Source organism: Sceloporus occidentalis, unplaced genomic scaffold, assembly GCF_023333645.1.
Source record: "Sceloporus occidentalis isolate IW3139 unplaced genomic scaffold, rSceOcc1.0.p SCAF_28, whole genome shotgun sequence".
NCBI classification, from domain to species: domain Eukaryota; kingdom Metazoa; phylum Chordata; class Lepidosauria; order Squamata; family Phrynosomatidae; genus Sceloporus; species Sceloporus occidentalis.
The window spans coordinates 4,625,041-4,650,609 of NW_028317008.1; the positions used below are offsets into that span (position 1 = coordinate 4,625,041).

General features: G+C 37.6%; 1 protein-coding gene across 1 annotated transcript; it reads left to right on the forward strand.

The window, feature by feature from the left end:
* The first annotated feature begins 15,497 nt into the window (after positions 1-15,497).
* Positions 15,498-23,790, forward strand: LOC149299703 (GAS2-like protein 3). Its single transcript, XM_089486014.1, has 8 exons — positions 15,498-15,515; positions 16,134-16,302; positions 16,851-16,969; positions 17,659-17,800; positions 20,912-20,975; positions 21,301-21,436; positions 22,094-22,201; positions 22,477-23,790. Exons 1-8 carry the CDS (start codon positions 15,498-15,500, stop codon positions 23,788-23,790), a joined length of 2,070 nt encoding a protein of 689 aa, XP_089342140.1.
* Positions 23,791-25,569: the final 1,779 nt, after the last annotated feature.

The following is a 25,569-nucleotide window of genomic DNA, read 5'->3' on the forward strand; positions in this document are numbered from 1 at the left end:
TTGGAACACAGGAGTGATGATTCCATTAAAAAACAGCCGTTTCCAGCTACAATAGTCATTTACAACGTCTACACTGTATTTCTGAAGAATTTGATGCTATTTTAATGGACAAAATGTTTCCAGATTTTAGAACCATTCAGTATACCTTGGTATGTCATGTTATGAATGAACCCTCCCTCAACTCTAAGTGTAAAAAAAAAACCTAAACTCTTTACGGCTAAAAAAATGAGAAGCTGTGATCAATCAACTAGAAAAAAAAATAAAAAATGTATTTTGTATTCACCCCAGCTGTCTTATTTCGCAATGAACGTGAGACAGAGAGAGGCAGTGATCACGCCAATGGCAATGTTAACTAACATGGTTCCTATTGGCCGCAGCTGGTCTGTCTGGGGCTCCAGTCTTGCAACTACTCCTGAACGTGGCTGCAATTAGTAGGGACAAAATATAACTTTGGTACTTAGTGTCAGTTTTGCAGAATGTAATATTATGCCCTCTGTACCTAAGGGGTTAAAAAAAGCTCTAACATGATAATTGAGTTTCAAGTATGTATATATTGTATAAATATCCATGGTGCACTACTGAAAATCAATTGTAACAGTGCGAATGGTGAAGTATTGTCCAAATATAGCGACATTATTTATTTTCAAGTATGTTTTAAAAATACACCAGTCCATTTAAAACGTTGGGCTTTTGTGTGCTAGAAAAAGCATGTGAAGGTCAACAGAGTATTCAGTTAGTTACCTAAAGTAGTTTTTTTACACCAATTACAGCAAAATCATTGTAACCTTAAATTTTGTCATTTTTTTTTTTAGGTTAAATAATGCATATTAAAGTAGTTGAATATGTGTTAATTGTTGGTGGTCACTAAACTGTACTTAAGATAATTTGCAGATATATTTCTTGGTCTCTGCACCTGGCCCCTCTTTCTGATTGGCTGCTTGTTTCAATATTTTAACTCTTTATAATGTGTTTCACAGCAGGCGTAAAACAGTAAATAGGAGGTACTTTATGTGAGTGACCAGAATATAATTAGTGCTACTGAAACAACTTATCGTCTTACAAATTGTGTACATTACATTAAAAACTGATAAGCTAACTATAGACAGTCTATCTTCCATGATGTTTGTAGGTGACGGTTAGACTTTGAAATAGGAAGAGGCAGTTTTGTTTTTGTTAGGGATGTTTAGGAAATGTATACTGCAGGGAAGTATCAAAAGCTGTCCAGCATGGTGGATGTTTTTGGAAGCACACCTGCTTAAAGGCGGGACATACGGTACCCCTACCTTAAACCATTCACTGTGCTTGTAGTACTATTAACTTGATGTTAAGATGTTTTCTTATGTTCCTGGTTAATTCTTATCACTTCACTACAGTGAAGGTTTGGTTACTGTCATGAGCATTGATTCTGAACGGTGCATTAGAAGGTGGTTATTTGCTAACAAGTTGTAAGTGCTTAATTGCTCCAGTTATTACCCTCAAGAAAAATGCAGGGTTTATGGTGCATTGCCTTAAGTGGATTTGTCACAAAAAGGCTATACATTTATCATTCACACATAAAAAATGCATTTTCAGTGATGCTTGGTAGATAATTACCAGCCAATTAAATTATTAAACCAACATATTGGCAGATTTTCGTAGTGTTGACTTCTACCTCTGACCCTCAAGGAAAACGAAAAAGTAGTTTTCGTGATATAGTCACAGGTACAAAAATAGCTCCTTAATCAGTATTTGGATTTAATCAGTTACTGATGGAATTGATCATGGTGACCTTGGGAACTACTAACAACCTGAGCTGTTGGGGAATTGAATACCAAAATTTGATGTATCACTTTTTGTTTTGAGTTTGAAGGAAGAGATGTATGAAAAAATAAACATAGTTTAATACAGTTAAAGAGTCGTGTATATATTATCCCAATGTAATATATGTTAGCAGATCCATGGACCATGAAATGGGAGCTCAGGGTATGGGTTTATAGGGTACAGAAGGTAGACAAATGTATGTATTAGAGAACAGTCAATGTGAAATATGTGATGTAGTATGGTGAATAAAACAAATGTATGAAAACTCAAGCAATAATACGATTTTGGTAATACATTGGAATAATTATAAGTAGACAGGGGTGTCAAATACCCAGTTTGGGGGAATATTTACACAATGTAAATCCTTTCAGTAATACACATCTATGTACATAATCTGTAGTTCATCAGTGGAATTACTTTTAAATTTCCATTTAAGAATATGGGAGGAAGGTACAAATGTAGGTAAAGTTTTAGCCTGACACAGAGTCATTGCTCAGGGACTTCAGATGTAAAGAATTATAATCTCAGATGATTAAAGACACAAAACAATTAGACTGATGTACAAATGAATAATGATAAATAGCCGTGGCAATACTTGGTAAGTAAACGAGGGCCTGAATTCATGTGCTGCCTGCTTAGTGATTTGCTATGTAAATGGATATGGCCACTATATTATGTAAATTACAAAAATTTATAAATTTCCATATACACTACAGTTCTTGCAACATATTTTGGGCTTATCAAGTGTGACAACCGAAACAGTTTTGCAGTAATGAGCCAGATACATCAGATACACTTTGACATTCTAGCAGATTGCAAATTTAAGGAAAGAAACTATATTTATTGTGATGAATGAAATTTCACATATTGTAAATTTGTAAAGTAAGTGTACTGTTTGAACTTTTTCTTAATGATTCAATGTTCTTTTTCTCGTTAATTGATAATGATTTGTAGGAAAACATGTAGAGATGTAAATGTAACATATCATTTAACCTTTAACATTTATTTACATTGTTAAATGTTTTTAATCCCCAGAAACTATTAAATATTGTAAATGTTGTTAGCTATGAGGATACCGTCTCATGTATTTTTACTTTGTGTAGTATGTTTGTTGTACATACTGTTTGTAAATACTTAATTTTTCTAAAAATGTGTACTGAACAGTTAATTGCCTTTTTAGGAACAAACTTAAATAATACACTGCTATGATACACATAAAAGTTTTCCCTATATTAACCAAAAATGTAATTTCAAATGACATTAATAATTTGCATAAAGATCCTTAAGTTTTTATCCATTGACTTTATAAATACATCATTTTTTATAATCCTGTTAAGAACAACAATACATCCAGAAATTTAACTATATTAAAAGGGAAAACAGATGTTCATTTTTCCAGAAAAGTCCCCTGCCTGAGATAACCATCCCCAGTTTGTGTTTGTTAAGAACCTTCTTCTGAAAACAAGTCTAAAGGTAAATTATATTTAAAAATCAACATATTTTAAATATTATAAATGGCATGCAATGCCATTATAAAAATCCTCGCCAACTGTTTTTTTTGCATGTGAAATTTATTAGTATAAATTATATTCATATCTAAGACAATTGCTTTATTATGTGTATACTTTCTGCTCTTTTGCTTGGAAGTTGATGGAAACATATAAATAAAGCATATCCTAGGACAGATAAAGATAAAATAGTAGACCCGATATCTAATATTTTACTTACATTAAGGTCACAAACTAGACAGACCTTTAACCACTTCACAACAAGTGGTACTCCAGGAACAAGATGGAAAAGCATCCCATTGAGGACAATTGACGTGACTGGTACGTCATTAAGGTTAAACTGCTTTAGAAAGCAACCTGAGATTGCTTTCTTCTCTCACTTGTGAGGTTTCCGTGGATGCTGCAAAGCCGACGATCATGGCGAAAACGCAGTGATCCAGCTGTTTAACAGCAGCCCATACATGTACTGGCTTTGTCGTTAAGCGGTTAAGCACAACTGTATTTAAGCGTTAAATTTCATGCGTTGTCCCCATGCTGATATATTATCACAACAATCTCTCACATGCAGTATTAGAGCTATCTGGGTAAAACATTAGGTGACTCACAACGTAAAACTTTCACAATGCTCTATTAAAGGCTTAATATTTCAAGACTCTCAGGGTCAGCTCATTAAGAAAATTCCCCGGTATGATAATGCGTATAGTGTGGCATCAGTGGTAAATCATGCTAATTATCAAAGGACATTAAATCTTTCTTGCTTGCTGTTATTTGTAAGCAATAAAAAGACTCAACAACAATGGGCATATTGCTTAAAAGACCCAGTAGTAGCTTTGGAGAGAAAACTCAAGATAATTAATAATTTATCACCCGCCATATAATACTGTACATTCTGGTTCACATAGCAATGTAAAAGTATATTTTGTACAATGTACTCAGTACCCGATGTCCGATATGGCACACTGGACTAGTTACTCTATTTCTTAACATTCTTCAAAAGTGCCGCAACAGGCAGGTTGATGTGCTTTGAAGGTAGGTATTTTCCTGTTACCATTTTTTGTATGCATCAGGTCGCATTCTCCATGAGTGGCTCTCAGATTTTTTTGGTGTCTACCAAAGTGGCCACAGCTGTGTTCTGGGGGCAGCATATACATGCACACATACATACCAATCACATATACATACATGTACACACACATTATCCTATATAGATATATATAGTCACAGAATAAGACCTGTTTACCTTGATGTGACATGATTGCTGGGTTGTGGCTGCATGAAACCCCTGTAACTGTACATAAGAATAATTATTTTACATCAAAGTCTGCATGACAGCATATCAATGTCTGCATACAGTTATATCACCGCTGTTGCTTCATTTTTTTACATGACTTGTGCAACTCCAGTTGCATGCCATAGAACGTGGAATCTGTCCAACATCCTGAAACACAGATGCTCACTCTGTGACTACCTCTTGACTCAATATTCTGCCTCTGTTTTTCCTCTTTTTTACTAGAAATTGCAATTTCAGTTGCTAACTAATGTAAACACCCACATGTACACAATTAATGGCCCTAAACATATAACAGTCAGAATTCTCTAATAATGTCCTCCTTAGACATATCATTGCTCTTGGGGAACTGTTTCAAAATAAAGGGAGGTAAAAAAAAAATATGCGAGAAATCAAAAGTACAACATTGTGTTATACAGACTGTAGGTATAGTGAATGTTCTTGTGCCTATGAAAAAATGAATGGAGAAAATTCTGCAATGTCCAAGCTGGCCCTCCATCATGCCTACTCAGTGAGATATGTTTGAATATATCCCCCATATTACATATGCACTATGCAGGGACCATGTGATCATTCATAATACATTGTAAAGTTGATGAGGAAATACTCAACTTCTCTGCAAACTCATTGTGCTGGTGTCCAGGGTGCAAAGGATTAAACTCTGCTTTTTGTCTCCACCTATCCCTGTTCCAGGGACCCAGTGAAGTTCTGCTGGTATATCTGTCTCTGAAATACTGTGTTAAGCAATACAATAGCAATTTAAGAACGGACAAATCTTGAATAAGGGGAACAACATGTATGGTCTAGGCTAGGGCATAGGATTACTAATGGAAGAAGCACCTACTTTCACTGTTTAGCTCAATGGAAAACAGAGACCAATGAGAAGGATGCCTACTTTCTCCATTTTGTTCTAGGAATAAGGGTCACAAATCAGAAACATGCCTTCTCTTTCCATAATGTCCTGTGGGGATCAGCCTTTACCTTTATTGTACACAGCAGTTCGATGCGGATCCTGGAAATACCTTTTCCCCAATCCAGGCACATTCATACTCGCTCCATGACACTCTTGATTTAGCGAGCACATCATTTTAGTGTTTGCCTACTACTATGACTAGTACAGAGCCCGCAAAATAAAGTCTATGCATAATAAGCCATTACTCATACTGCATACTGAAAACCACTAAGTGACAGATTTTTGCCATCGATATGTACAGGATAATTTCCATTTAAGGCTCAAACGTCACTTTCATTTCTTAGTTTCCTCTAACACTGCTGGGAATTGAGATTGTGTTACATGTTAGAAGTGATGTCATGTATGAGTGAATTTTAGTGTTCTCTGCATAAGTTTTTTGCTTAGAGCACTACTACTTAGCCCCCTCCCATGCCACTGCCAACCCATGCTGCTGGCTCACCAACAGTTTTTCCAACCAGGAAACAAATCCAGCCAAGTAGACAGTGATATGGTCACCTTAGATGCAGCAAACATGAGATCTGTGTGCCCAATTCCATTCCCCCCACCCCCGTCACCCAGGTCTTGACAGCTTTCACCTGTGGACAACAAATATAAATCAGAATACTCCCCAGATCCCTGAAAAAGATGAGCAACATAAAAGTAACATCAGCACAAGCACACTATGTGCGATGTCAATTGTCAGCTGTAGAGATGTGAAACACACCATCGCTGGACTCTGGAGCAGTGGAAATGTGTTCTCTTGAGTAATTAATCACGCTTCACTATTTTTTGACTGAATGGGTACAAATTCCCATAGACACACTCCAATATATTGTGAAAAAACATGCCAGAAGAGAGGGGGCTGTTATAGCTGTAATAGAGGAGACATCTCCATATTAATACAAATAACAATAAACATAAAGGTGTAAGCGCACATGCCCCAATACACAACTTTAGAGTAAATATGTATATATACTTGCATAAAATGTGGTTTAGACCTCTCTTTTAGCCCTGTAAATTGAGACACAGAGAGATCATCGTGTAACCCATAAATGCAGTAATGATTGTAATAGGGTATAGAGTAGACTCACATGAGATAGAGCCGTGAACAGACTCTATATAAACAGCTCCGGGTGCCTACTTGGGGTGTAAACGAAAGGATGCCTTCCTTCTGAACCCACTGCAGGCAGTAAAGGGATCCACACAGTTCTTTTCCTTCTGGATTCTTTTCCTTCTGGATTTTATCTTTTATTCCCTCCAGACCCTAACGAGAACACTACAGGTACTGCATTCAACCATGCGAGTCAATGGAGCCCAGCTTACTAATCATAATGTGATTAGTAAAACAAAAAAATAATAAAAATAGTTACAAAAATGTTGTAACATCTAAAAATAAACCCCCACTGTTGTCATCATCAGGGGAATCACCCAGTTCCAACAAAATGTAAAAAAAAATAAAAAAATCAGCCATAACATTACGACCACTGACAGGTGAATGGAATAACACTGATAATTTTCTTATGGCGCCTGTCAGTGGGTGGGATATATTAGGCAGCAAATGAACACTTCTTCATCAAAGTTGGGCAAGTGTAAGAATCTGAGCGACTTTAACAAGGGCCAAATTGTGAAGGCTAGACAAACAATAAATAATAATACAAACATGGTTAAGGTTATTTAGCAGGGAATTTTTGTTTTACAGTTAGAGTTACTAAGGGAATTTTAGTGTTAGGGCTACTGAGTAGGGAATTTTAATGTTAGTATTTTTAGCTAGTAAGTTGCTTAGGTGAATTGGAAGTCATTAGTTTAAGTTTTGTTGGTGGGGAATTTTAACATTGGGGTGTCTAATTTAAAAAAAAAATCTATGGTTTGATTGGGTAACTTGAATTGGCTGGGTTCAAAAATGTACCAAATAGGACAAGGGTGCAGACTGACCAGATGTCAAAATGAAAAAAAATGTGCACATCACAAATGTGGTCTTTTAGCTTCCAAATAACCTGACAAACCTATGCATAGAGGTATCACGGTACTCGGGACATGTTGCTTAACACATATTGGGGTGTTGCTTGTCAACGACATATACCAGGAACTATAAATGCATACCTGACGTCCGTGTGTGAAATAAATACACACAGAAAACACTACTGCAAATAAATTTTAACAAGGGCTGGTGGTAAAATGCATGCATGGAAAGAATTCAAATACCAGCATTATGAGGGCAAATTAAATTGTCTGGCTTCAAAGATGCCCCAAAAGGACATGGGAAAGGGTTACCAGAATTTAAGAAAATGTTTTTGAAATATGCTACTTGCACAGTATATATATATATATATATATATATATATATATATATATATATATATATAAATAAAATCCTCCTGTAAGAATAGTGACACCAGGGAAATAAAGGATGACAGGAAGATTTGTGGCCAGAGAAGAGTTCTTCCCCTTATAATGTGGCCTTTTCTTGCGTCAATACTATTTTAGATATATCTCACACGTTGTAGAGTTAATTTATAATTAGTAAGTAGTTTGAGGCGCAAAACATGTAGTGGTTCTTTACTACATAATAGATGCTCAAATGAGCGTCAGAATTAAATACAATTCCCCTGCAGTGTTCAAAGAATTTTTTTCATTAAAAAATTGAAAAACAATATTCCAAACTTTTAAACGGTTTTATAACATGTCAGTACGTGTGACAAAAATGCACCCCTGCAGTATTTAAAAGAAAATAAGCGCTATATGTTACATAAGGAGGCACGCCAGCAACAACTCCTCTCATTGCAGCCCTAGGCTCATCATGAAGCGAGTAGTGACACACAGCAGCAGTATAGTATCTTACTCTCTCTTGGAGCCACTACAGAAGTCAGCTCTGCGGTTCCAGATTGGGCAATTCGAATCAAAGGACAGAATATTGACCAATCAGAATACAGAGCAGAGGAACAGGGCTGGGCAGGCGGTTCGTCCGAAACAGGGAGGCGGTGGGTGGCTCTGGCAGTTCGCAGGGAAAGCACGGGATGAATGGGATGGTGTATTCTACTAATCGTCACAGCGCCCAAGAGTAAGGCAGAGTGAGTTCCTAGCCTGACTTGCAGCCGGGTGAGTAAACACCATTAAAGCAAATGTGCACAAGGGTAGCCGACACAAAAATGGCAATATGCAGTAACCTCCTTGAACGGACTTTGTCACTTATATTTATATTATACTTATGTGTTAACGGTATTTACCGCGTTCCGTTTTTGCATCTTTCTGGGGTCGGGGGTCGGAGAGTCGCCGAGATTTCGTATAGTATTCCTCGTAGGCTGTGATTGGTCGCTTTTCTCCACTGCGTCATGTGGATTGGACGGAACAGCTGTCAATTTAGTGCTCCTGGGCATTGCGATCATAGTAGTGGAAAGCGAGTTGGTTGCCTCGTAAATTTTTATGTTTCCCACGGGAGTTTGTGCACTTTGGATCCTGTACAGCTGCTTGTGGTGTATACTATGCAAGAGCTAACGTGGACAGGATATTGAGTTACCATTTGTGAAATGCCTTCTGCATGTATGTTTTTAATTATCTGTATTTTTGTTTATACTTTCGTGATTTTATAATATATATATATTTTCGGTATTATTTTAAATTATAACAATGTAATCATCACTATTTTGTTACTGATTCCCAGTCATTTTTGGGTATCTATCTATCTGTCTTTCTGTCTGTCTGTCTATATGTCTTAACTGTACAGGGACTATAATAGAAACAGTACTACTCAAACCAAAGTTTGATAAATTACTTTAGCTATGGCTGCATATAAAGGATGCATTCTCATAATGTTAATATAGCTGCAGTGTATTTATTGCCCTCATTAAAAGGTGAGCCAGGGTCGTGAGACCACCATACCCATTCGACATGGATGCTTTGTTTCTGAACGCTGCTACTTTTTAAATAATTCATGTAATATACCGTATTTGCTCGATTATAAGACGACCCCCCAAATCTGAATATTAATTTAGGGAAAAAAGAAAAAGCCTGAATATAAGACTACCGCATAGAGGGTTAAAAAGGCATTTCTGCAGGCAGAGTGGCATTAAGGGGGTTAAAAGGCATTTCACAGAGCACTCTGCCTCCAGAAATGCCTTATGCTCCCCATATCGCGTAGACATCTACACACTGCCCCAGCTACACACCAGAAGTACCAGTAAGTGGGGCGGGCGAGGGGAGACAGGAGGATCCAGGTCCCCTGCAGCTGCGGGGGATCTGGATCTTAGTCGTCTCATAGTCAGACCTATTTGAGGTCTGATTATAAGACGAGGGGTATTTTTCAGAGCATTTGCTCTGAAAAAACCTTGTCTTATAATCGAGCAAATACGGTGTATATATATATTACAGTATATTTGTGTTATTCTGGGAAGCTCTGATTTTGGGTGTTTTGGCGCTCTGTCCTTGTGTTTCCTGTGCATTGTGTTGATGGTGCGGTTCATGTATTGTATATAACTCGATAGGTACCTACTTTTGGCTCTACCTCCAATAATGATGTCACCCCTGTATCCATATATCCTCTCCCTCTATAGTGTGTATATGGACAGGGTGTGGTGATCAAATCTCAAATATATCCAGGGACATTTTTTTTAATTTTTATATATCCTGCGAGAAGGGCAGAGTTGGCCCTGCAAAATGCATATTTCGTTGCGTGAATAGACTACGGCAAAATTTGCATTTAACTATACATTATACAGGGCCATACCAGTGCTTCCTGCAGCAAAAGCTCACTGTGGTTGGAGCTTCATAATGTATAGTGAGGTCATGGAGATAAATTATGCCAACTCACCCTGTGAATAGACCTCTGAGTGGTTTGACTGTCACTTCCACTGGCTTTTTCTGCCATATTATAACGGGTTTTTGCTGCTTCCAGTCTGTTTTCTAGCTCTTAGTAGCTAAAGCCTAAGGTTTAGCAAATAGAATGTGGAAGTATCTGTTGATTCTCTAAAATAACATAACTCTTTTTGAAGTGACAATGTGTTTTAAAATGTGTCTGCGACTGCTATATTGTTATTTCCAGTCTTCTTCGGGATGTCTTTTATCTACATTCACTTAAACAATAGTAGCTAATGCTATAATTAACAATGAGTGGTGAGAATGTAATTCTCATCTGACCTCTGCGATGAAATGACCTGTAGACTCTATAGTCAGCATTGTTATATTACTTGTGTACAACTTTGACAGTAATAAGGTTCACCCAAGTGAGATAGTTTAGAGATGTGGTGACAATATATGTAAAATCCTAAAATATTCATGGATAGATGATCTTGGTTTTCCAGAAATCAATAGATTGTACTTAAGTGTCTGTAATTGTATCCAGAGAACAGATGTTCACCTTTTCATTCTTTATTACATCAAAATACATGGCCATTATAAAGGCTTAAGTGGTTGAGACAAATTATGATGATATTTTGTGTTTTGTGGGTTTTCTTGTTCAGGTATAAAGAACCTTTGCTATGAGACATAAATTACAAACCCTTTACTGAGCCCACAAATCATCTAACATGCCTTTCCTGAAGATCTCTCCCTTCTCCTTGAATCTGCGACAATCTATAACAGGGGAGCAATAAAATATATGGCTAAGACTATAAATGTATATAATATCTTATTCCAAACTCATGACGGCAATAGGACGTTGATCCATTCTTTATATGCTATAACAGTAGCCACTTTTCTGAGAAGGCTTTCCACTAGATATTGGGACATTGCTACTGGATTTGCTTCCAAACAAGAGCATTCGTGAGGTTAGTCACTGATGTTGGGTCATTAGGCTTGGCTCTTCTTCCAGATCTCAAAGGCGTTTGATGAGCTTGAGATCATGGATCTGTGCAGTACTGTCAAGATCTACACCGATCTCGATAAACAATCCCTGTGAGAACTTTGCTTTGTGCATGCGGACATTATTATGCTGAACCATGATTATTCCTCTTCTACCAAACTTTACATTTCCCTATGAAGTAGTGTTTTCCTTGCATCTGTCAAATATGGAGTTGTCAATTAGACTGCCAGATGATGAAGTGTGATTCTTAATGCAGAAAATGCATTTTCCACTGCTTTAGAGTTCAATGATGATGATCCTTACGTCATTCTACCCACCACTTGCCATTTTGTGGGACTGCTCAGCCATGAAAACCATTTCATTACGCTTCTGACAATTTTGCTAATGTTGTTTTCAGAGGCAGTATGGAAGTTAGCAATTTTTGTTACTACGCAGATGAACTTTTGTTGTTCCTAGACATTTCTGCTTCACTATAACATCACTTACAACTGATTGGGCCATCCTGAGCGAGGCAGAAATTTGATAAACTTAGTTGGAATGTCACTGACTCTGCAGTACATGTCATTCTTCTGCTAGTCTTTGTCTACAGAGATTACATTGTTATGTGCTTGATTTAATACAACTGAAATGGCCAAATCTACTAATTAGAAGGGGTGCCTGCATGCTTTTGTCCATATAGTGTAACATGATTGAGTAGTGATCATGTAGACACTGAAAAATGTATATGATATATATATATATATATATATATATATATATATATATATATATATATATAATTAATCTACATACAAATTTACCAGGGTTTTGTTTGCTGCATAGAACTATACAATTAAATATCATGCATACAGGAACAAGTACTTAAAATGAATGTTTACCACTGTACATGCAAAGTTTAGTAGCATTTAACGCACTTTTTTTTTTCCTGATATATTTCAATTAAGATATATTTATGATTTAACATAAAGAAAGTCTTGTTTCAAAATGTCACATAACAAAGAGTCATCCAAAGGAAGAATTCTTTGGCAGAGTTACACAACAATTTCTGGATGTGATCTTCAAGATATAAAAAGTTTCATTCATTTCAAGTCCTACTAGTGCTTGAACAGAAGCATTGTCCACAGATTCTCTTTTCTTACATTATTAAAGGAACACTTCAATGAGAACATTTTAAACGCCTAGTTCGATTGACTACTTTTTTTTGCGTGGTACTTGATTTTTTGGTAGGACTCACAACCTGGTTTGATGTATCAAGCATATACCGTGATGAGAAATCATCTTGGGGAAAGTCGTTTTTAACCAACACCTTCTACCATTTACCAAATGTCTTTTGAAAGTCATGGAAAGATGACCTGAGCTCTGTCGATAATTTTTGATGCGAAAAGTTCTTTGGCCTTTTTTAACCGAAGCAGTCTTCCATTTCAAACACAGACACAGTAACTGGTGGACTTCTATACTTGAATGCATAAATCTCCCAAAAACAGCTTTGTTGGATGAATGTACCCCTATTAATATACAAGTGTAGATTAAAGCATCAATAAATTGAATTTATTCTTACAGGCAGGATTGCAGTCATTTGAGAAATATTCAAGCATTAACGTACCACTTAAGACATAAGTCTGCAATCGATGATACATAGCAGAGGCAACTGTGTGTGGCGTGAAGAAGTAGCCGTGCATAAGAAGGAATCAAGAATAAAATTTAACAGTGTGTGGCTTTGTATGTAATACTCAAATTATTCTGTTGTTGAAGGGCAGCCAGAGTGCATAATGTTTCAAGCCATCTGTCCTCATTTTCTCACCCCCTGCCAACTTTTGTCTCATCATTATTATTGGGAATACTCTGGAACGTGACGGTTGCCCTTTAAATACATATGTTAACTAATTACAGGACAAGGGAAGTTAACCAATCTGAATATATTATGTTTATATATATAAAGAATTTACAAGAATTTTGCACTGCACAAAACCATAAAGGAACCACTCCGCTGTCATATGCATTAAGGTTTTGTCATAGCCTTTGGATAAACTGTTGGCGCTATATAATTAAAAGTTAATAACATTACAAGGGTCTTACTGCAGACCTGGATTTAAGATATCTCCGACCTCATGTTCACTTGCAGTAACTGAGAGCGTGACAGATTCTAATTATTTTCATGCAGTGATGTACTTAAAAATACATCGCTCTGGCCTTAGCTCACCACTGATCAATGGCTCTATTGTTAGCCTTTTAAATGCCTAAAAAATGCTGAGTTTGGTACAGCAACTGATTTGTAACTCACACTCCTCACACACAATGTTAACATTTCTACCTGTTATATGATAACGCACCAAAAACCGCAACCCCCGGAATTACAAAATGATCTTATGATATTGCTTCCCTCTCCGTTCATCCAATTAAATAAATCTGTTCTGAAATCTACACATGACTGTATCTATTCTGTAAAGGAATGCAAACCGTACAAGGACACTACACGTGATTACATGATAAGCCTGTTAGTGAGAAAATACTGTTTGTATAGGAGTGTGAATATTCATCTGTTTTATACATCTGCAGACAAGTGCTGGGTCTTGATTTTGTATATACAATCAGGATTGAGACTAATGAAACGGTTGTTATGGCTATCCCTCTGTTAGTCAGTTGCTCGTATAGGATATTTTATGAAAGATTTTGTGTTCTTGGTGTTTCTGTCCTGAGTCTGGAACAGATTTTCACTGGTATTATGCTATGAATTTCAGATGTATGAATGAACTGTTTGACATTTTCCAAAACAATGATAGGATTATTCACTAAATTTCCACTGATTTTTTTTTTTATTTTTTTTCTTTTTTTTTTGTAAGGACCCCCCTTTTCCTTAGGAATACAAAGCAACATGGTACTGAACTGCTAAACGGTGGTGGTCTTTGCTCTAAAGGCCTTTTCATTAAACATATATACTAGTAACACGTAGCTCTCCTTTATGTTTACCTATGAGCCAGTTTACCCTTTGCTAGCCACTGGCAGCTGATGAAAGGCATTGCGTTTTAGGAACAGCTACAGCTTACCTGGTGGTTTAGCCCTACTTGTAAAGCAAGTCATTTGTAGCATCAATTTGCTATATGTGAAGGGGACAGGTATTTGTATGTTTACGTTAAAACAAAGTATGGATTGGATTATTACCATTTGTCTTTGTGTCACAGCTTTCCTTGCTGAAGAACATGACGAGCCGAGCTTAGTGCAGCCCTAGGAGTGACTTGGGAGGACCCCACTGCTTTACCTGTAAGTATATGCAATGGAGATCAAAACACTTTGATAACCTTGTCGTGTTTGTCCTGAAAGCTGCCATTGCAGACCCTCTTATTAAAATAGTGCTTGCAGTGATAAGTGTTAAAATAGTATTGTTTAATATGTTTTGATTTTAACACCCTGATTTACTTTTAATCAAAACAATACAATTTTGTGGTATGGCCCTTCCAGAAAACATATCAGAAAGTTCTTTACCCCAGTGTTCCTTAAGGTGTGATGTTCATACATGTGCATACATTGGGTATTAAGGGTGCCGTTACACATAGTTATACCGAGTGTATAGTGTTATTGCTCATTTTACAGTTTACCAGTGTACGAAAATATACAAATAATTAATAAGATTGGTAATATTATGTTGGAGAAATAGCAAAGTTTACTTTGACGTAGAGATTAAGACCAGAATGTTCGCTGTATTGTGTTTGTGAGTCTTAAATCGGTTTTCTTTACATAAAACAATGATGCCCCAGGGTTGATGTTACATATCTGGTAGGATTGCCTTAAAATCAATCCCTTTTTGGTCTAATGGTTTTTACTCAATATTGGCACAAGAGAGGGATTGCATAAATGCACATTTATTAATGATTAATAATAGGTCTACATGAGATTTATATATCAAGTGAAATATCTATGTCTTCTGACAGCATGCTTTTCTCTCTTTTGCCACCAAAGTGGCTGTTATAATGAAATGTCACTATACTATATGTTTGTGAAACCGCTTGATACACAATAAAGAGTATTGAACCCCCCCCCCAAAAAAAAAAGTGATGTCCTGTGTGTGACATAAGGCTGAGAGCACGGCAATCTCGTGTTTATTAATTGATTAATTTTTTCTTCTTCTAGAGAGGATACTCATTTTTTGTTCCTTGAAAAATGCATCACGCAGTTAAGGTAATTTGTTTATATTTTTAACGGAAAGATTTATTGCAAGAGGCAATTTACCGTCATGGGCAGCGTCACCAGGCAAATGCGTATTTAAGTACCTAAAATGCAGTTTTTAGCAGTCGAAAAAAAATATTTACCTTTAGGGGTAGCAGTGTTTACACTCCGGTCAGGCAGATTCCTCCTCTCTTTCTGTGCCACTAAACTGAGCCAATGTGCCCGGTCTCACATTCATGCCTAAACCGTGTAGAGGTGCTCAGGAGATGGAGGCTGATGTGGATTATTTACATGATTTTAAAGAGAAGGAGAAGCTGTATCATATCAGACATTTACATTAATCCAGTAGATGATACATTTTAAATCAGTTCTTTACTTTTTAGGATTTAAGAAATATAGTATAAAATACAATGAATGAAGTTCATTGTAGTAAGGCACAGAAAGGCACCTATACAAACCCATGTATGCTGAAATTTCCTTAATATGTAAAACGCTTACAGTACATCTAAGCCTCTTGTATCCCTTATTCTTTACTACATAATTTAACTGCACAACAATGCCTATGTTGATTATATCATCTGAAATAACTGAAATTTGCACTAATACCTAAACTTATATCTTGTTTCGCAGGTGTGGTTTGGAGATGATCTCCCATTAAGTTCAAGAATCCCGCTTATGCCAAGACACGGGCCAGGTCTTGCTGATGTTTCCCAGTATGATCAATGGTTGTCTGTGCGCCATGAAGCCACTTTGATACCTATGCAGGAAGACCTTGCAATCTGGCTAACTGGCTTGATAGGTTTGTTTGCTGTTATCGTTAACTTTCGTTTGTTAACCTAGAACAGCGCGTTTAACGAATTGTAATCAAATAGACAGCAGTCACATTGCACATATTGGTTAGTTTATTGCCCCTTTGGTAGGCATTTTTGTTTAATTGGCAACCGTCCCCTCCATGCCCCCACCGCAGCCGATCATACGTGAGTGTAGGGGAAGCAGAGGTCTGTGTAGCTACCAGCATAGACCTCTCCCATTCGTCTTCTGACTTTGTAGACTGTATACCACCTGCTTCTAGGTGCAGGGATATACTTCCTATCCTGGTGCCCTGCGCTTTCAGAAGGTGTGCAAATCATAATGAAGATAGATTTTGGATAGAGCTTTGCCACCAGTTGCACAGACATCTCCCTTCAGACCATGGTAGCTTTTTGAGGAGGCCCAAGGGACAGGTGCTCTGAGCCACTAAGTTAAGTTAGGACCCAGGGCAGCTGCTGGTTTTGCCTCTTGTTGGATGGTCATGAACATGGTGTCTGGTTGTGGAAATACTAATAATCTGTGTAATTACCTTTTTAGGAGTAGAAGTTAAAGGTGAACGTTTTATGAAGGATCTTGACAATGGTGTGCTGCTCTGTCAGCTGACCCATGTCGTCCAAAACACAATGAGACAGTGCTGCACAGCAGAGGAACTAAAGGTGAGATGTTTGCATGCATCTATAAAAATAGAATATTGCTCTTTCATGATGAGACGATTCCATATGAGAAATGTTTGCATCTGTTATATTGCCCTCCAAATTACTTATTCTGTGGTCACTTCATCTTAATATTTTATAAAGCATTTGAAGAAATATGCTGTCAAGCCTTTTACTGAAATTACTTGGGGTTCCTTTTTTTATTTATTTAAGAAAACCTTTGTTAATTACTCCAAAACAAACAAGGAAAGATGCTTAAATTAGTAGTCTATACACTTGTTTGTTTATCCTGTCTAACAAAGAATGCATATTAAAGTATGTTGTGAGTATTATAATGTGCATCCCTTAAAATGTAATGTTTAGAAAAAACATGCAGTGCAAGGAGCCCTCTGTAATCTGATGCTCCACACTGCTGTTTGGCTGCCTGACGAAGGCAGTCATGGTCAGGAAAGCACTTCTAGTGAAAACAATGGGTGTACTTTCTGTATATATATATGCACATGGGTGGTCTGTAGGCAAAATAGCATGGAAAGAGGCAAATTTGAGGATTCTGCCAAATCCCTTCATGCATTTTCAAGAAGGGGCACATGATGTCCTGCCTAATCATTTATTTTCCTTTTCAGTTTGGCTACTGTCCTTTCACTCAAAGTAGATCTTCAGTTTTATTACTTCTGCCTTCTTTTTGAATCCAGGGTTTCCCAATGAGGCGGGTTCCTTGTAGAAAAGACGCTCCTTCAGGGTCTTTCTTTGCCCGTGACAATACAGCAAACTTTCTACGCTGGTGTAGGAACATTGGGGTGGATCATGCGTACCTTTTTGAATCTGAAGGTTTAGGTAATGAAATTATGTATTTGTATTCACTAAAACGAATAAAAATCTAGCACTATTTATAAGAAACAGTCGGGTTTATGTATGAAAAGGAATTATTGTGGAAAGTTTGAAAAGTATTACCGTATTTGCTCGATTATAAGACGACCCTGATTATAAGACGACCCCCCAAATCTTAATATTAATTTAGGAAAAAAAGAAAAAGCCTGAATATAAGACGACCCTATAGGAAAAAAGTTTTACCAGTAAATGTTAATTCATTTAAACACTTTTTTTAATAAAAGCTATGCTTGAGAAAAATATTTTGGTTTTATTTCCTTCTATTTTCCAACCTGTCCCCCAGTTATGCACATCTGCCCCAGAAGTGCCTTATACCCCCTATATGCCACTGTGCCCCATGATATGCCTTTTAACCCTCTAAATGCCACAGTGCCCCATAATATGCCTTTTAACCCTATATGCCACTGTGCCCCATGATATGCCTTTTAACCCTATATGCCACTCTGGCACTTAGAGGGTTAAAAGGCATATTATGGGGAAGAGTGGCATATAGGGAGGTTTAAGGCATTTCAGGAGGCAGAGTGGCATTAAAGGGGTTAAAAGGCATTTCACAGAGCACTCTGCCTCCAGAAATGCCTCAAACCCACATTTAACACTCCCCCTCCCTCCTCCAAACTTACCGGTGCTTCTGAGTTGGGGGGGGGCGCATAACACAGGAGGGTCCAGGTCCCCTGCATCTGAGCCCCAGGTGCTTAGTCCGGGCAGCATGTAGAGCTCCACGCGAATCGCGTAGAGCTCTAAGCACCGGGGACTCAGAAGCACCGGTACGTTGGAGGGGGCATAACACAGGAGGATGCAGGTCCCCTGCATCCTCCTGTGTTATGCCCCCCCTCCAACTTACCGGTGCTTCTGAGTCCCCGGTGCTTAGTCCGGGCAGCGTTTAGAGCTCTACGCGATTGTATCGTGTAGAGCGTAGAGCTCTACACGATACAATCGCGTAGAGCTCTACACGCAGCCCGGACTAAGCACCGGGGACTCAGATGCACCGGTAAGTTGGGTCGGGGGTTAACACAGGAGGATCCAGGTCCCCTGCATCTGGGTCCCCAGTGCTTAGTCCGGGAAGCGTGTAGAGCTCTACGCGATTGTATCGCGTAGAGCTCTACACGCAGCCCGGACTAAGCACCGGGGACTCAGAAGCACCGGTAAATTGGGGGGGGGGGGATTAACACAGGAGGATCCAGGTCCTCTGCATCGCTGCGGGGGATCTGGATCTTAGTCTCATAATCAGACCTATTTGAGGTCTGATTATAAGACGACCCTGATTATAAGACGAGGGGTATTTTTCAGAGCATTTGCTCTGGAAAAAACCTCGTCTTATAATCGAGCAAATACGGTATTATGACTGTAGTAATCAATGGAATGGTCCGATCATCCTAGTTCTTACAATGATACATTGAACATATTTAAAGTCGGATCTGGACTCAAGTGAATCAACTTTTGTGTAAATTGTCAAGAAATCATACGGTCGGTAAGAGCCCCATGATACTATGAGAACATTTGTCTGTATTTTTTGCCTACAGCCAGAATATGAATAAGGTTGACACATATCGTCACAGAATCAGTACACAACCGTTATTTGCCTACTGCAGATCCTATACATGCTATTTAATCCCTTTAATTCAGATTAAACTATTGGGGATTTAGTCACACATATACAGCTATATGTTTATCAGTCCACCACTTTGTCAAAGTACCCCAATAGGGTAAATCCTCGTAGGGCTGCGATCGATTAATTTGGCCAATTATTTTTTGATTATTGTATAAAAAATATGCATTTTATTTATTTAAAATAAACTAATGAACAAACGGCGTGTTACACACTGCAGAATTAAAAAATGTAAACTTTAAATTAACATTACACAACACATTACACAGACCGAAGGGTGGGAGGGAGGAAGTTTATTTAATTTGCAGACTGCAAGGTTGGGAGCAGGTTAATCAGGGGATGGGAGAGAGACTGGAAGTTAACAAACTTAGACCTAGTTAGATATTGCTCTCAATAACATGAGGTAAATATGTATACAGAAACATATTTATATTTTGCAGTCATCTTTTTAGAACACTGTGTTACAATAAATCTTATATGGGGACCTGGTTTTGTAGATTCAGTGCTTTCCTTGTTTAATGTGGTTTTTGATGACCAAACGAGGAATGATGATAAACTAAAAATATCTTGTAACAGAGGATCCCATTGAACTAAACTGCTGGTGAAGGAAAGTCTTCTTGATATAGATAAGATGTGTGACTGGGGAAAAAAACTGTTCTAATAAAGGCTTCCCAGTTTTCTTCAATTAGTTTCAGTTAAGCCGTGATAGCCTTTGTGTGCGCAGCAAATGATGGTGTCTGCTGGACATGGCTACAAGCTCCTGGCTAAGCTTATAACCAACAGATGCCGTTTTCAGTGTTCGGATGGATGAAATTTGACAGCTCATTATTAGTGTAAATTCTACATTCTTGACAATTAAAATTGAATGCTTCACTTAACATTTTCAGCTTCATCATTTTTCCTTTGGTAGTGTTGTTGTAGATGAATACAGAATTCTTATTAATATGCGTCTGCTTCTGTGTCTAAAGTAAATCTCAAATAGCATGTGAATGTATTTAATATGGTTGTTATCTGACAAGATATTTATAGTAAAAGGAACAAGCCAGTCATAATATACACTTTAACACATTTGGTAGATGGGTGGTCCCCTGCCACAGACTGGCTGCTTAAACTGAATGTACTCCCATTGCTTCCATTGGAAGTATTTTACTGCCACTGATTGGCTACTTAACTTGTCAATCAGTGGCAAGACATCTCGGATTATGGAGGAAGCATATTTTACAGCATGACTGTAAAAAGGATGTGTCGGATTATTGCTTTAATTTTTATACTCTCATAGTAATTGATAGGTATTCTTTTATAGTAGGGGTGTCAATCCCTTGTTTTATTTTTTAGAGGAGGGATAAGTTAGTTGGAGTGCCGTGTATATCAGCTCAGTATTTTTTTCTCTTCTTATAACTAACATATGCATTGTTAAATTAATTTAAATGCTTTTCTTTTTTTATTTATAGTTTTACATAAAGATCCCCGACAGGTGTGCCTGTGTCTTCTAGATGTTGGCCGGATAGTATCCAGGTGTGTGATTTAGAAGCATTGAGTTTCTTAGTCAAAACTGAAGATTGGTTTTGTCTGTTTAAAGGAGGGATTATTGTATATATTATTTTCTATGGTAACATACCATATCTGTGCTTTTTAAAGCAAACACGTCTAGTATATTAACATGGCTCTTCCATGAGTTATGATATTTTTAATTGTGTTTGTTGCTGTCTTCACACATTTCAGCAATTGGTAAATAGTGTGTATACCTCTATCTAATGATTACAATGTTTTTAAGTGAACTGGCAGTTGGCAGAAATAAATTGAAATCTTACATTCTGGTCATTTTTTTTTTCTTTTCCAGGTATGGCGTTGAGCCTCCAGTGCTGGTAAAATTAGAAAAGGAAATTGAACTGGAAGAAACCTTAATAATGGAGTCTGGACCTTTAACCCCTGTAGATATCCCGAAATCGTGTTGTCACCGTGAGCTCCATGAGGCTGTGAGAAACTCTCATTTAACTCTGTTAAATTCTCTGTTAATTTTCCAGTCAGTCAGCTATGACACAATATCATAGTATCAATGTATGCCTTTTTAATGTCTACTGCAAATCATATCAATACTATTTAAAACCCTTAACTCAGACAACATCATTGGGGACTTGGTCACATATACAGCTTTGCCAAAGTACCCCAATTTTTGTAGAAACATGTGTACCTACCATTGAGCTGAGCCAGTGTTTCTACTTTTAAACACACTGAAAGTCTATTGCAATGTATAGCACTAACTGAGGTACTTTTGTGATAGTATGGGTACTGACCTGGACATCTGACTTGCCCAGAAATACAAATGGCATCCAACTGGAAGTGTCACCAGTAGCCATTTTCACCTTGTAATAAGAAAACCAACATGCAAACCCAAACTCAATGTTCAATGCCACATAAACTCACTAAGGTCAAATGAATATTGCAGCTATGTGAACTACTGCTATGTGAGAGAGACATATCAGAGAAGACTAAGTGCTAAACTTGAAATGAAATTGAATAGTAGCCAGTGAAATGTTGCTGCTGATTGCTTCAGTGTTGCTTTGATGCATGTGGAACCATTTGCGACAAGCCTTATCAACCCTGTTTTGTGTTTTCTTCTATTTCACTTTCAGGTGAAACACATTGCAGAAGACCTGCCCTGTAACTGCTCAAATAGATTCTCAATAGAGTATTTATCTGAAGGTCGATATCGGTTGGGTGATAAAATTCTTTTCATCAGGGTAAGTGTACTGCAGGGCATTGCTAGTATGCACAAGAAATGATATGTTTACGATCCCACTCATTGATGAGTATAAAAAAATACAGGCATAAAATTGGTGAAAGTTTTTGGTGCGTTGGTGGGTTTTATGGGGTTAACATCGGAAATTCCTATTTTCTTAACAAAGTGGCATTCTACAACCTTAAAACCAGAAACATAACATGAAAAATATCTTTAGATAGAAACACTCTTATATTCGATAACTATTTCTGAATCCTTTAACCCTTTATTTTTCAGATGTTGCATGGAAAACATGTTATGGTCCGTGTTGGTGGAGGTTGGGATACTCTTCAAGGTTTCTTACTGAAATTTGACCCTTGCCGAGTTTTGCAGTTTACAACCCTAGAGCAAAAAATTTTACAATTCCAGAAAGGAGGACAAAGTGAAAATATGCCCTTGCCATCCAGCCGAACTCCACAGCCACCTGTGATGAACCCTTTATCGGCAATCAGTGCTCCTGGAAAGCCAAACTCCAGACCTGCTACTCCAATAATCTCTTCTAATAGACCATCACCTGCTTTGCTGCCTCAAAGGGGAATGAAACAGACCGCAACCCCAACTACAGTGATGCATTCTAAAGGCCAAACTACTCCGAGAAAAGGTTCTCCATTGTTTGTGGAGCCTCAAAGAAAGGTTGCAAAAAAGTCAAGTTCTCCCACGCAAACGGGCAATTCCTCGCTTGAGAGCAAAATTTCACAAAATAATCACTCTGCTAAAAACTCCAGCACATCTAGTCAATCTAGAACTGAAGTTTCTGTTCCTGGGAAGAAAAATATAGTGTCACAATATTCTTCAGCAAACTTGTTACAGCGTAAAGTTACAGCTATGCAGGTTCAGCCCCCTAAAACATCCACACAAGTGACACATCACAAAACACAGCCAAAAAATGGCTCTGGTTCTCAACTGCAATTAAAAGGAACTACAAACTCACAGAAGCCAAATACTACTACACATACTAAAACTGGCCATTTAAGTGCCAAAAGAAAAGAAAATGAACCAAATTCAAAATATCAAACCAGAACTCAAACTTCTCCAGCAGCTTCACAGTCCTCTAAAGACCTGAAAACAAATAAGAAATCCGAGATGCCCAACACCAAGATAATGGATAGGAAGCCATTTGTTGTATCTTCTCGTTTGCCTACAAAAATGCCAACATTCCCTTATGCTTCTCAATCTGCAATGAACTTGCCACCTCCTCGACCAAACAACTCATCTAAGAGTAATGTTAAAGATGTTCAAAATGGGAAAAGTGACCTGAAAAAGGTGGCAGCTGATAAAACGACTGTTTCTGGACGTACTCCTTTGGCAGTGGTCAGGGTTCCTCAGTCTGCAATTAAAACGCAGGCTAAGCCAAGGGCAAAGCAACCCACAAAATCACAGCCTTTTGGAGGCAGGGAGCTAAAAAATGACAATGCACAGGCCAATGAAGCTTCTAAGACTATGGTTTCAAAGACCAAATTGGCATCAAATAAGGCGCCTCTTGGTTTTGCAAAAGAAAAAGTTTCCAAAGTGAAAAAGCAAGATCAACCTGCGAAGGGTAAAGAAAAGTAGTGAAGGTATTAAAAACAAAAACTGTACAGATCAAACACTCAGTTTTGCATATGGGACACTACTACTACACAAGTCTGTGTTTGGTGACTGAAAAGTGGTGGCTGTCCTGCTGCTGCTTAATTTTAATTCTTGATGTGCTCTTATAGTATCTGTCTGGGAGCAGACGTTAGGGGTGCTTCCCAGGGAAGTGCAATAGCTTTTATACGTTCATAAGAAGGTTATGCTCACCTGCTTTTTTTATTTTTTTTTTGTATATTGGTTCCTATTTGATCTTATTGGAGATTGGCTGGGATTATCTTCTTAAACCAAGCTGCTAAGCAGGCAGTCATGTTTTTACACGCATGCCATTTTGCAACTTTTAAACTGGAACACTACCCAAAGATTTTTGTGTAATGGAAATATTGAACAAACCTTACTTTTAACCAAATAGATCATAACCTGCAGTAGGAGCCTTTTCGGAATGTAGGGATCACTGTGGCTTGATATGCCTTATTGAAGTTCAGTTTAACTAAATGTTTCTAGATGTCCTTGCTCTATTCTTGTATTTGCCTGATGGCATATCACATGAAATTGTGTTACGCATGTTTGCTCTCTTCAATGAAGGGAGAGTTGTGGTTTTAACTCCTTATGATGGTCCAACCCCAGTGAATTTCTGTTGTAGCAAGAGCTTGGCTGGTCCTGTATAATGTATAGTTAGATCAGTGACATTTATACAAAGTCTCCTCACCCAATGAATTATTCAGAACCAGCTCAGCCCTTCCTGTTGGAGAAACTTGCCCTGTGATGACCCTACAAAATGAAAAGTGAAGTGAGGAATTTGAAACTACAACTCTCCTTAAATTATACAGGACCAGCTGTGCCCTTCCTGCTAGAGAACTACATAATGCATAGTGCATAGTTTTGTTTTAATGTTCACATAATTTCATGGTTCACAGAATTTGGCCACATAGAGAAAATGGCCAGGTGGAGAGCATGTATACGCAGATCTATACATCATCTAGTATCGACTAAAAGGTTCACCCATTTGTTTCTTATCCTATTTTCTCTGGAATCTTAAAAAAACATTTTCCCTTATAGCCTTACTGATTTTAACAAATAATGCAGTGTTTTTTCAGCTAAAATTTGTGTCTTTCAGTTGATGGTGTTGTGTACATACAAGTTCTTTGATATAATCAATTTGTCATTAATCTGTATATATAGAGGCTGCATAAATTACTCCATATCCCCTGTCAGGTTTTAATGTAGTAAAATATAATTGAAACAATAATATTTTCATTTAACAGCCGGACACTGTATTCCTCTTAAGTGCAAGTAAGGCTGTAAAGAACATTTTAACATATACATGCAAATAACAATCTGTTGGTTTGTCATGTGTTCTTGCCATCATACTTAAGCTAGATGTGTGTGCACAGCTAACACATACATGATTACACCTTCATAACTAATAGCAGGGCATGCACTTAACGTGTTATAACCCCAAATGTAAAGTTTATTATGTGATCATTTATAAGTTGTATAGGAGTTTGTACACTAAACCTCTAATTGAGGAGCTCCATATGGTCACTTTCATTATAATTCATGCATTTTGCTTGGTTTAACCTAGAATTCACATTTGCCATTCACCAAATGACACCAGACATCCACTGAGTAACCAAGTATTGAGTTTCCATTGCCCTTAATATCCCGAGTGAGACAATCTTTGACCATACCCAACCTTGAGGGAATAGAATTCAGAGCCTTGGACTTTAGTCAAATGTCGTGAGTTGTTCCAGATTAGTT

Coding starts and splice junctions, on each gene's coding strand:
- LOC149299703 (XM_089486014.1), top strand. Junction 16,970..17,658: donor GCACAGCAGAGGAACTAAAG/GTGAGATGTTTG, acceptor TTTTGAATCCAG/GGTTTCCCAATGAGGCGGGT. Junction 22,202..22,476: donor ATAAAATTCTTTTCATCAGG/GTAAGTGTACTG, acceptor TTTATTTTTCAG/ATGTTGCATGGAAAACATGT.